The sequence below is a fragment of the Cuculus canorus genome, chromosome 20, assembly GCF_017976375.1.
Source record: "Cuculus canorus isolate bCucCan1 chromosome 20, bCucCan1.pri, whole genome shotgun sequence".
Classification (NCBI taxonomy): Eukaryota; Metazoa; Chordata; class Aves; order Cuculiformes; family Cuculidae; genus Cuculus; species Cuculus canorus.
The window spans coordinates 4906014-4918909 of NC_071420.1; the positions used below are offsets into that span (position 1 = coordinate 4906014).

The 12896-nt window shown below is 63.5% G+C and overlaps 1 protein-coding gene across 2 annotated transcripts; it reads right to left on the reverse strand.

Moving 5' to 3' along the window:
* Positions 1-1451: 1451 nt before the first annotated feature.
* On the reverse strand, positions 1452-12868 carry TRAF4 (TNF receptor associated factor 4). Of its 2 annotated transcripts, none has more exons than XM_054085194.1 (7): positions 12632-12868; positions 4701-4752; positions 4287-4391; positions 4036-4197; positions 3109-3270; positions 2880-3035; positions 1452-2490 (listed from the first exon to the last, which is right to left on the reverse strand). In XM_054085194.1, exons 1-7 carry the CDS (start codon positions 12688-12690, stop codon positions 1858-1860), a joined length of 1329 nt encoding a protein of 442 aa, XP_053941169.1. In that variant the 5' UTR covers positions 12691-12868; the 3' UTR covers positions 1452-1857. The 2 variants fall into 2 exon arrangements, with proteins under 2 accessions (XP_053941169.1, XP_053941168.1); XM_054085193.1 differs by lacking the exon at positions 12632-12868 and adding an exon at positions 8362-8574.
* Between the last annotated feature and the right edge of the window lie 28 nt (positions 12869-12896).

Consider the following 12896-nt stretch of genomic DNA (forward strand, 5'->3'; position numbering starts at 1 on the left):
GGGTTAAGGCTCTGTAGGAGGAAAGAGAAATAAAGAAGAGGGAATGTGCGGTGGAGCAGAGGGGGATTGGGGCACCCGCGGGGCTGCGGTTCTGCCCGGTTTCGTCCTCCCAGCGCCAGGAGGGCAACAGTCGGGGCTGATACTGGGCACCAGTGTGGGCTGGCGCTCGGCACCAGTATAGGGCCAGCATTGGTTCCCACTATGGGCAAGAAGAGGGCATCAATCAGGGCTGGCGCTCAGCACCAGTTTGGGTAGGAGGCTGTCCCCATTCCCAGGGATGTGCCACCATCCGCTGGGCTGGGACCCACCCCTGGGGGACATTCCTGAGGGAATGGGGTCCCCAGCAGCTTCTCCCACCCCCACCAATCCCAGCCAGGACTGCGGGGTGCAGCTAATTAGTGGCTAATTACATTAAGCCGAGGCGGCACTAATGCAATTGCAGGATTAGCCTGCGGAGACGGCGCCCCCCGTCCCCCCCCTCCATTGCTTTTTTTTGGGGGGGTGGGGAGGGATGACAACACCCACCTGAGGTCTGATCCACCTGAGCACCCCCAATGCACCCCTCCTGCCCCCCACCTTGGCTGCTCCTCTCCCAAGGCTGTAATTGCCCCAGCGCTAATGAGGGGAGGGGGTAGAGGGGTGAGGGGTGCAGGACCACAGCACCCCAAGGCTGGCGACCCCCCCTATGCCATCAATTACCCAATTAACCGAGTCCGTCTGCTGCCGGGACGTGGGTCAGGGATTACCTCCCTCCGTGCCCCCCAGGACTGCCTCTCCACCCCTCCTCAGTGGCACCACAACCCCCCCCCAAACCAGCAGGGTCTGGGATCAGGGATCCCCCTATAGGAGCACCCCCAAACCTGCAGGGACTGGGGACAGGGGTGCCCCCATGTGAGCCCCCCCAAACCCACAGGGACAGGGGTCCCCCCATGTGAGCCCCTCCAAACCTGCAGGGACAGGGACAAGGGTCCCCCCAAACCAGCAGGGTCTGGGATCAAGAGTCCCCCCTATAGGAGCACCCCCAAACCTGCAGGGATTGGGGACAGGGGTGCCCCCATGTGAGCCCCCCCAAACCCACAGGGACAGGGGTGCCCCCAAACCAGCAGAGTCTGGGATCAGGAGTCCCCCCCCATGAGCACCCCCAAACTTGCAGGGACTGGGGACAGAGGTGCCCCCATGTGAGACCCTCTGAACCTGCAGGGACAGGGGTGTCCCCAAACCAACCGGGTCTGGGATCAGGAGTCCCCCCTATACGAGCACCCCCAAACCCGCAGGAACTGGGGACAGGGGTGGCCCCATGTGAGCCCCCCCAAACCACCAAGGGACAGGGACAGGGGTCCCCCCGATACCGCAGGGTGTGGGGACAAAGGTCCCCTCATGTGAGCCCCCCCATTCTGGAAGGAGCCGGGGTCCCCGTCCCCCCTGGGGGAGGAAGGAGGTTCAAGCGGCCGTAATAAATACAAGAAAAGTTTATTGACCAAAAAAAGAGGTGGGGAGGGGGCCCGGCCCGGGGTAATAAATAACAACCGTGCTCCCGGGGGGGTCCCAGATACAAAATATGGCTCTAGAGGGGCAGTGGGGTCCCCCCCGGGCTCCCCAGCGAGGCTGGAGGAGGGGCCGGACGCCCTGGTGAGGGGCTTGGGGGGCACAGCCCCCCGGCACCTAGGAAGGGGCTGCCCTGGGGGGGCCGCAGCGGGGTCCCAGCCCCGGGGGGGGGGGACGGGGGAGCATCCCCACCCCCCCACCTACCTGAGCGACCCCCGCGCCGGTGGCTGCAAGCGGGGGCTCAGCACCAACGGAGACACCCCCGGAGGGGCTCCCAACTCACGTCCTGTCCCTCCTGGGAGGCACCAGGGCTCAGGCCAGGATCTTCTGGGGGATCTCCACCGAGGCTTTGATGAAGATGGCGTTGTCCCGCACGTAGTTCCGTTTCTTGATGTCCTCATGGGAGATGAACTTAGGGTAGCCGAAACCCAGGGTGCTCTCATCCAAGGAGCTGCGCGAGGCTCCCGGTTTCTGGAAGTTCTTCCAGTTGGGATCGGGGTGGAAGGTCTCAGTGATGTGCTGGGGCTTGGAGAGCGAAGGGTCGCTCTGGTCCAGCAAGGAGAAGGTGACGCGGTAGGAGAAGGGCCACTCCAGCAGGTTGTCGTACTCGCCGGGCAGCACGCGGATGTAGACGGAGAGGTGGCTGCTCTCCCCGCTGCCGTTGCCGTTGAGGAAAGCCGAGACCTGGAGCTTGTAGCCGTACTTGTGGGTGTAGAAAGGGGGGCTGAAGAACTCGTAGTTGCTGCGGGCTTTGGCCTCCTGCAGCTTGCGGGTGTAGTCGGTGATCTTCCAGATGAGGATCCCGTCGTTGCTCACCGACAGCTCCTCCACATCCCGACGCAGCTCCAGGATCTCCTGCCGCTGACGGCTCACCAGGGCGCACACCATGCCCAGGTGGGCCTTGGTGCTCTCCTCCAGGTGCCGGCCCATGGCCAGCTTGGGGCACTGCGGGGACAGGAGGATCAGCAGAGACGTTCCGATGGGTGCCGGTGGCACAGGACGGTGTGGGGACATGGGGTGGACAGGAGAGGAGGAGGATGTCATGGAGATGTTGTTGGAGCATGGAGGTACGGGAGCAGGACAGCACAAGGATGCTGTGGGGACACAGAGGTGGCACAGGGACACCTGGTTGGGACGGCGTGGGGACACTTGGGTGGCAAAGTCACACAGGGGTGAGGCAGGGCAAGGATGGGGACACCACGGAACCACGTGGATGGGACAAATCAGAACGGGGACACCACAGGGGATGGGACAGATGTCAGAGCAGGAGAGGTGTGGAGACGGTGTGGGGCACAGGCGCACGGTGGTGGGGACGGGGACAGGGTCACCCTCACCCGGTGCTTGCAGCCAGCTTCCTTGAAGGGGCACAGCAGCATGGCGGTGTTGCAGCTCTCCTTGAGGTGGGTGGGCACGTCCTCCCGGGCGATGCTGGGCATCCCACACTGGTTGGGGCAGGGCACGGGGTACCGGGGACACTGGTACTGGTGGTTCTGGGGATGGAGGGTGACCGTCAGCCAGGGCCAGGAGCCAAAGGGGTGAAGGTCCCCGTGGGACCCATCTCACCTGGATGGTGTCGAAGACGAACTCCTTGGCGCAGTAGGTGCAGGGCTGGGTGCGCTTGGGGCACTCGGCCAGGGCGTGCTGGGACAGCAGGCGCCGCATCATCCGTGCCCCGCACTTGTTCTCGCAGTACACGCTCTCCTGGGGGCACGTGCCCTGGTGGCCCTGGGGACCGCGGCAGCAGTGTCACCCTCCGGATGCCCTCACCAGACAGCCCTGCCAGGGACAGGGCTGTGCAGAGCCCCCCATGGCCATGGTGTCCCCCATCCAAGCTCTGTCTCCATGGCCAGGCTGTGTCCCCATGGTGTCCCCCATATGGGCTCTGTCCCCATGGCCAAGCTGTCCCCCAATGGTGTCCCCAAGGCCAGGCTGTCCCCCCATGGTGTCCCCCATCCGGGCTCTGTCCCCATGGCCAAGCTGTCCCCCAATGGTGTCCCCAAGACCAGGCTGTGTCCCCATGGTGTCCCCCATATGGGCTCTGTCCCCATAGCCAAGCTGTCCCCCCATGGTGTCCCCCACAGCCAAGCTGTGTCCCCATAGCCAAGCTGTGTCCCCATGATGTCCCCCATTGGTGCTGTGTCCCTATAGCCAGGCTGTGTCCCCATGGTGTCCCCCACCCAGTCTCTGTCCCCATGATGTCCCCCATCGGGGCTGTGTTCCCATAGCCAGGCTGTCCCCCCATGGTTCACTGCACCTCATGCTGCATCCACAACCTGACTCTGTCCCCATGGTGTCCCCCATCCAGGCCCCCTCCCCAGTGTCATGCATTGTCCCCACGTTGTCCCCCACAGCCACGTTGTTCCCCCTTGGTCCCCTCACACCGCACCTCCCATGGTGGCCCCATCCTATCCCCCTGCCTGCTGTGTCCCCCCCAGCGTCCCCGCCACGGCCATTCCCTTGGTGGCGGTGGCCCCACGCCCCGGTGCCCACCTCGAAGGCCTCCCCGGTGAAGTCGCTGGCACAGAACTCGCACTTGACGCGGCGCTTGGGGCAGCCGTGCTGGATGTGCTCGGGCAGGTCGCGGCGGCTCAGCTTGGCGCTGCACCGGTTGGGGCAGGCGATGACGTTGAAGCCACAGGTGCCGAGATGAGCCTTGGGGGGGGGGGGGGGGGGGGCACCGAGACAGTGAGGGGGCGGCTGTGGGGTGCAGCTTTGGCCCTCAAAATTCCGCTAGATCCTACCTGGAGGTGCTTGATGAGCCCGCTCCAGCGGCAGCCCTCCTCGCTGTGGATGCAGCGGATGGCCAAGCTCAGCACCTGCGCCTCCAGCTCCGGATCGGGGTAGATCTGGGGAGGCATCAGCATGGCAGGTTTGGGGGGGCACATGGACCCCCTTCCCGCCCCAGCCTGGCTGGCAGCCACGGGCACGCTGCCCGCCGCCGCGTCCCCCCCGGCGGCACACGAACAAGCCCCCCTTTGTTGGGAATGGGTTTCCGTTCTCCGGCCCCGCGGCACAAAGGGCTCTTGCTTCCGCGCGGGCGGCCGTGCCAGGCTGGTGTGGCGGTGCCAGGCGGGGGGTGCGGAGCCCCGGGATGCTGCCCTGGCGGTGGGGATGTCCCCTCGCTGCGGGGGTCCCTGGCGGCACACCCGGCTCACCTTGGCATAGTCCAGGGGCAGCTGATCCTCCGGGCACTTGAAGACGCCTTCGCTGCAAGACACACACAGAGGGGTTGGGATCACTCAGGGTTGGGAACAGCCGCTGTCACCGGTGACACGGCTGTAAGCGTGGAATCATAAAGGTTGGAAAAGACCTCCAAGCTCATCCAGCCCAACCTCACCATGCCTGCTACACCGTGTAGTCAAAATGCCACGTTTACACTACTTTTTGAACCCCTCCAGGGATGGAAACACCGCCACTGCTCAGGGATGGAAACTCCACCACCCTCTGCCAGGGCTTCACCGCTCTTCTAGCAGAAGGTTTTTTCCCTAATATCCAATCTAAACCTTCCCTGACTCAACCTGAGGCCATCTCCTCTCGTTATGATGTCCCAGGGGGTCCCCACCATCTCACTCCAGCACGTGGGTACTGCCCCTCTGAGCGCTCGCCTTGGCCAAATCCAGCCCTGGTCCCCAGGGAGCCATGGCTCTAATCCTGCTCCATCTGTCTGAGCTGGGAAATGCCCCCGCCAGACGCCCCCCCTGCGGGCACGGCGGCCGCAGTCCCCGGGGCTCTGGGCCATCCGCCGCCAGCGTGGCACCATCTGGAGCCCCACAGCCCCGTCGGGTCCCCGGGATTAAGGCAGGGTGCCGCGGCCGGCCAGGAGCGGTGCTGGTGGGGGGACACGGGCACCCACAGGTGGTGGCACCCAAGGGAGGTGTGGGGGGCAAACAGCTGGGCGCCAGATGTGCGGCACAGATGTGTGGCTCCAGGGGTAGGAAACATCCCCACCAGCCACCACCGTGAGCCAGGACACGGCACCAAGCAGCCACCACGGAGGGGTCCCCATCCCAGGATGGGGTGCTCCTCCCAAGGTGGGATCAGCCCTGCTTGGCTCCGACCTGTGGAGGGACAGGGATGGAGCCAAACGGGTCTCCTGGGTGGCCACCGTCACCACCGTGACGCTGTGCCCGGGGACAGACAGCTGTGACACCCCACACACCCCCGTGATGGACAACGGGGCGCGAGGCCATGGGTGCTGATGACCCCAAGGCTCTGGATGAGGCCACCAGGTTGCCCTGCCCGTGTGCCACCCCTGCACGTCTCATCTCCCCTGCACGTCTAATCGCCGCGTCCCTCGCCAGGCGCTGGCACGGCCTCGGCCGGAGCTGCCAAGGGGATGCGAGATGGCACAATGGAGCCAGCGGTGCTGCCCGGCACGTGCTGGCGCGGGATGGCCGGGCACGGCACGGTGACAGCCCCCACAGCCACCATCCCTGTGCCGCGGTGCCAAGGCATCCCAGGAAAAACCAGCCCGGTGCCATGGGCTGTGACCTCCATGAGGCACGGCCGCATCCAGCCCTGCCGTGAGCCTGGTCCTTCTGCAGCCGGTGTTTCCGTGGGAGTCACCGGGCACCCACCGAGACAAACAGTCCCTGGCAGCGCTGGGCATCCAGCTCTTTCTGGGGACCCCACGACTGGCATCTCCCCATGGCTGGCATTGCTCTGCCACCTTTCTAGGGACCCCATGGCTGGCATCACTCCATGGTTGGCATCACCCTACAGCTGGCATCATCCTGACACCTTCCTGGGGACCCCACAGCTGGCATCGCCCCATGGCTGGCATCACCCCATGGCGGGCATCACCCCACAGCGGGCATCACTCTGCCACCTTTCTTGGGAGCCCACAATTGGCATCGCCTCATGGCTGGCACTGCTCTGCCACTTTTCTGGGGACCCCATGGCTGGCATCGCCCCATGACTGGCATCATCCTGCTGCTTTTCTGGGGACCCCACGGCTGCCATCGCCTTGCCACCGCCCCAGGGGCGGGCAGCCCTTGCTGCCCCCCATGCATAGTGTCGGGGTGTCGGGGCTGGGGGGGCAGCGGGACGAGGACCCGAAGGCAGCGCCTAATCCCCTACAAAGCCTCCCCATTCCTCACGCTCGGCCGGGCAGGGAATGTGCTGAGGCAGCACTAGGGGGGCACCGTCCTTGCCTCTGACCTTTGTGGCGTGCCGGGGCGCAGCGGGGTGACGGCGTGGGGGGATCCCCAGCACCCCCAGCGCCACGGTGGGGGGTGGGATGACTCAGCCCATGGGATCCCCAAACCTGATGGGGTACAGATGGAGAGTCTCGGTGGGGGTACCCCAATATCCAGCTGCCCTGGCAGAGCCGGGGTGCCTGCGGGGCGGATGCGGGAGGGGTGCGGAGGTGCCGGCTGGCACAGGACCCAGGGAACACCCAGTTTCGAAGAAACCAGTGCTGGCTGGCGATGCCCGTGGGGCTCCCAGTCCGGGCAAAGGTTGCCTCTGCGGGGCGAGGCGCAGCCAGAGGCAGTGGTGGAAAATGGGGGCCCCCGGGGGGGAAAAAGGGGGGGGAGGCTTTGCACCTCCACAATCCCAGCCTGGGGGGCACGGATACCCCCATCCCACAGAGGAATCCCAGTCCCATACTGGGCACGGTGGCCAACAACGGGCTGAGCTAGCCCAGCACGTGCCGGTGGTGCTGTACCCCGAACCCCAGCCCAGCATCACCCGGGGGCGGAACGTACACCCCCCCCGCCCCCCCCAGCCCGGCATCGCTTCCTCCGGGGCAGGAAGGGGTTAAGCACCAATCTTTGCGAGCGTTCGAAACTCGCAGCCCTGCTCTTCCTCCTCCTCCTCCTCCTCACCGAGAGGGGCCACCCCACAGCAGCCCCCCCCACACACACACACACGGAGGGGCACCCCGAAACCTCTCCTTATAGGGGCACCACACATCCCCCAGGCACGCTGCACCCCCGGGCACCCCAAAACCTCTCCTCCTCGGGGCACCCCCAGCAACCCCGTTCTCAGCCAGGGGCACCCCCAGCCCTCCACACACATCCCCAGGCACCCTCCAGGGCTCCCCGCTTCATCTCCCTGCCCAGGGGCGCCCCTGGGTACCCCGCATCTCTCCAAGCACCCCATCCCCAGCCTGGGGCGCCCCAGGGCACCCCAGACTCCTTCCTCCTCGGGACACCCCCAGAGCACCCCACATCCTTCAGTCCCTGCCATCCCGCACCCCCTCCTCCTCCTCCTCGAGGAACCTTCCAGGGCACCCCACACTCCCTTCATTGGGGCACCCCCAGGGCACCCCACATCCCGCCCCTCGGGCACCCCGGACACCTTCTCATGCCCGTGTCCCCCCGCATCTCGGGGCACCCCGCACCCCATCCTCCTCGGGGCACTTCCAGGGCAACTCCAGCCTCGGGGCATCCCGCACCCCTCCCAGGTCTCGGGTACCCCCACACCCCCCAAACACGAGCACCCCACACCCCAGAGCACCCTGCACCCCTTCCCCATCCCCTCTGCTCCGCATCCTGAGCACCCCGCACCCCCTCCTCCTCGGGGCACCCCCAGAGCACCCCACATCCCCCAGCCCCGGGCATCCCGCACCTCTCCAGGATTCGGGGCGACCACCCCCCCACCCCGGGGCACCCCATACTCCCTGCCCCGGGCCCCTCCCCCCGCAGCTCCTCCCGGGGCGGGCAGGGGGTTATTTTTTTTGGGGGGGGGGGGTGTGTCTCCCCCTTCCCCCGGGGTGTAGGGTTGGGGGTGAGCGGGGTACTCAGTGTAAGGGGAAAAAAGGGGGGGTTCGCGGCGTGACGTCACGGCTCGTTGTGACGTCACGGGTCTCACCTGAGGAACTCCTGCAGGCAGGTGTCGCAGAAGCGGTGGCCGCAGGTGGAGACGCGCACGGGCTCCCGCATGGGCTTCCCGCACAGCGGGCACAGCACCCGCCGCCGCGGCCGCTCCAGCAGCTTGTAGTCAAAGCCCGGCATCCCGCTCCTCTCCCAACCCCGAGCCCCGCACCGACCCGCGGCTCTACCCGGCTCCGCCCGGGGCGGGGGCACCCCCAGCACCGCCCCCCGCACCGCCCCGCACCGAGCGTACCGCCCCCCCCAGAACCGCCCCCGAACCGGGAGGGACAACCCCCGCACCGAGCACCGGAGCATCGTACCGGGGACTTGGGGAGCATCACATTGGGGGGTTGGAACCCTGAGGGCTTGGGGAGCATCACACTATGGGGGTTGGAACCCTGAGGATTTGGGGAGCATCACACTATGGGGGTTGGAACCCTGAGGACTTGGGGAGCATCACATTGGGGGGTTGGAACCCTGAGGACTTGGGGAGCATCACATCAAGGGGTTCAGGACCCCCAACGTCAGGAACTGGCACCTGGGGGCTTGGGGAGCATCACACTGGGGGGACAGGGACCCTGGGGGGCCCAGGGAGCATCGCATCAGGGGAACATGGACCCCAGGGACTTGGGGAGCATCATACTCAGGGGAAGGGGAGGTCAGGACCCCCAACATCAGGCACAGGCACCCTAGAGTCTTGGGGAGCATCACAGCGGGGGAGTTGGGACCCTAATATCAGGCACTTTGGGGACTTGGGGAGCATCACGTCAGGGGAACAGAGATCCTAGAATCTTGGGGAACATATCACTGGGTAGGTTGGGACTCCTGGGAGTACGGGGAGCATCACACTGGGGGGACAGGGACCCTGAGAGCTCGGGGAGCATCACATCAAGGGGCTTTGGGACCTCCACCATCAGGCACAGACACCCTGGGGCTCTGGGAGCATCAGCCTCTCCAGGGGGGGTTGTGACACCCATACCCGGCCAGTGTCCCAGTCACTGCCCATGGCACGGTCTGGGCTGGGCAATGGGGCAGCAAGACACGGAGGGTCTGCCCTGAGCACCCCAAAGCCGCAGGGACAGGGGGAGGCACGCGCTCCCACGCCTTCCTCTTGCTCCGACGGCCCAGGTTGCACACAACAGCAGCCCTTGGTTTCCAACCTCCTGGCAAGGGCTTGGAGGAGAGAGAATAAAAGCCAAACCCGTCTGGCTCCAGCCCCCACTTCACTCTTTCAGAAACCGGAGCAGCATATGGGAGTATTTGCCCCTTTCCCTAGAGATGGAGACGAGCAGATGCCAGGCTGCGAGCATGTGTGAGTCCCACCAACGCGCTCCAGCCAGCTTCCCATTAAGGGCAGCAGTTGCTCCAGCCCCAAATGTTGGCAGTTTTCAATTAGCAAATGGCAGAGGAGAGGGATTCCTGGGGGACACGCGGAGCAAGTTGAGCTCCATCACTTGTCACTCAAGGAGCTCACGTTACTCTTCTCCCCGAGAGGCTCTGCTTAAAATAAAATCCTCCAGCAGCCTGGGGGGAAGGCAGGCAGCCTGCACGCTCTTCACTGCCAAGAAGGGAGTGGGAGGCTGATTTTTGGGGTCACCCTGAGGGAGAACGGGTAGGTCCCACCACCCAAACAGCAGGGAAGCTTGTACTGGTGGCCATGGAGCATGCACAGCCACCGCGGGGTCTTTCTGAGGGACGTGACGAGCTGGCAGCCAGCATCGAGCTAAAGTTTAACCAGTTCCCAATGAGCCTGGAAACCTAACGAGTGAAAACAAATAACAGTGGGAATCATACAGAGAGCAATGGGGCACTCCGGGCACCTCTGAGCTGGCACGAGGTGCTTGGGGTTTGCTCAGAGCTGACCGCCCCCCAGGGCAGATCCAGAGCCGCGCCACGGTCCGGCTGGTTCTGCCATCGTCACAGCCTGCCCTGGAGCCAGGTTGGCCTCTCAGCAGGAGAAGGCGCTGCCCCAGGCACCCCAAGACTCAAAATCATCCCTGAACACCGCTACGAGACTGGGTATGGACCAAAAAGTTGGGCTCTTGGCCTCACGTGCCAGCATCCCGCGGGGCCGTGGGGTCCCAGGGCAGAAGGCAAAGGACACACCACTCCTGCAAGCTTAGAAAACCTGCATCTGCGATGATAGGCATGAAACGGAGCCGAGTTTTATCACTATTTACTGCTTCTCTTTGATGTTTTAAAAATTATTCTTTCCTAACCTCACTAAAGAGCATCTCTGCTAATTAGCCAGGAGCTGACAAAGCCATCAGAAGGCGCTGGCTGTGCCGGCAGGATGGCTGAGAGGTGTCAGACCCTGCAAACAAAGATCTCCTCCTTTCCCCCTCTCCCTAATGAACGCCCTCCCCGCACTCAACATCAGAGCCAGGCGTTTGCCTCGCACAAAGGCGACACAACCTCCTGGCAGGGCAATTCCCTTTGTGCCGGGAATATGTTCTCCGTCCTCGGAATATGCTCTCTGTCCCCCATGACACGCCAGTCCTTGAACCCATCTGGACTCAAGGAGTCCTCCTGCCTTCTCCCAGTCTCTCCCCGCCCCACACCCCAGCTCCATCCCTCTGTCTCGTGTTTAACTTCTAAACTGGACAGACAGAAAAAACGACGCTTTGGCTTCTAAAGAAGTGAAGGTGGAGCGCTTCGCCCCAGGGAAAGGAGCGGGGAAGAATCCTCTCCCTGCTTCTGGGGCCCAGTGCCCAGGGAAGGTGCGGGGTGAGGGCAGCGAGGCGGACGGACAGACGGACGGCAGCCGCGCCTTCTGCCAAGCCTCATGGGAATGGGGATACGACCACGACAGATGTGCCGGGATCAAATCAGCTCCGGGATCAGCAGGCGGTTTGGGTTGCTCATGGTCCCGCTCAGCAGGATCTTCTCAAGCACGGGGATGGGCTTTCCCTGGGTGACCACAAACAGAGGGGACCTTCATGATGGGACGAGGCAGCATCATCCCATCACCTTCCTTCCCTGCTCCCTCTTGGCCATGCCTTCCTTGGCAGGATGAGCCACGGGGACACGGCTGATCCACCACCAGCTCCACGGGACATAGGAACAAAACAAGGATAAAGGGAGAAGCCCTGAGACCTGCAGTTTTCATCGGGAGCTTCTGCAGGGAAACAAAGCAGCAGACGTGAGGAATGCAACTGGCCTATTCGCCCGGCTGCTCGCTGCCTCCGGCACTGCGGACATGCCTTGGCTTGTCAGTTCAAGAGCTATTGTTGCTCGGGGCTGGGGGCCTCTTTGTTTCCTTTACCCTTTCGCCAGGCTTGGTCACAGCCCGGTATTAAATTATTCAAATCATCTCGACGGGCTTCACAGCTGAACTCCTGCACGGAACACACGGACTGCGAAATCCCGAGGGCTCTGGCCCTTGCGTTGAGCCCCTGGCCTGGCACAAAGCACGTTGGGTCACACTGGATCCCCCTGTCCCGAGCAAAGGGGCCCAATATCAGAGGCAGTGACACCTTCAGCCCCAGCGCTGCTGTGCGAAAGCATCATTAAGCCATAAAACAACTCAAAGCCAGCACCTCAGCAGGAACAGGGGGGCTCCCAGGATGCCACCCCTGCATTTGGCAGTCCAGCTGGAGCTGGGAGAGCTCGGCTCTCCAGGTTGCACGTCCCCTAGAGCCGTGGCATTTTGGTGTCACCGCTGCCAAGCCAAAGGGTGTCGGAGACCTCTTGTCCTGCCTGCCTGCTGTCCTAGCCAGCACCCGGCCTCTGACAACCCCTACTTATGGGATGTTAGCACAGGGAGTGGGGCGAAGGGAGCCCCGAGAGCTGAGCACAACACGGCCAAGAGAAATCTGGTGCTGTAGGAGCCGGTGCCACTGCCAGCTCAACGCAGGGAGTGGCCCAGAGGGGCTTTGAAGCAATTTAACCCAACTCTGTAATTATTTTTGTGCCCACGTTGGTGTGTGAGCATAGAACACTTTTCCCTATGCCCATACTGAGCTGCCAGAGCCATCCCTGGAACCTGCAGCACAAGGCGAGCGCCACGGCACACTGGCAGAGCCTTTGAACACGAGACAGCTTCCCGGGATAGCAGGGTGTAACCGTCTGAAAAGGCAGCTCCACAAGAAACAAAAAAACGGCAGGGAAAAACCCATGCTCCCACCCTGCCAGGAGCCAAACAGGGAGGCCGTGTCTACAGCCAGGGCTGCACACGCCTCTCCCGGCTGGACAGAACCTGCTCCCTTCCCCAGCCGGAGCCTGGGAGGCGGGGGAAGAAAGAAGAGACTTGTACAGAAATTCATTACCTTCCACATAACAGAGGGATCAGTCGGCTTCTACTAGAGCCCGTCGAGGTTTCCTTCATTGAGAACAGGAAAGAATCACAAAAATAATTAGAGAGATTTCATCTCAGCCAGCTTATGAAAGCACCGACTTTATACACAACAGATTGGCAACAGCACAAAGATGGATACGAAAGGCAGGAGCATTTGCTATGTCAGACAGATCAGAAGACAGAAGCTCATCAAAAAATGGCCCAGGGCAGATGTAAGTTAAAAAAAAGAAAAGAAG

Excerpts from the sequence above, each read along its gene's own strand:
- TRAF4 (XM_054085193.1), bottom strand. The coding sequence starts at position 8,504 with ATGCCGGGCTTTGACTACAAGCTGCTGGAGCGGCCGCGGCGGCGGGTG. Across the intron at positions 4,198-4,286 it reads GGCTCATCAAGCACCTCCAG|GCTCATCTCGGCACCTGTGG; the intron begins GTAGGATCTAGC and ends CCCCCCCCCAAG. Across the intron at positions 3,271-4,035 it reads TCACCGGGGAGGCCTTCGAG|GGCCACCAGGGCACGTGCCC; the intron begins GTGGGCACCGGG and ends CGCGGTCCCCAG.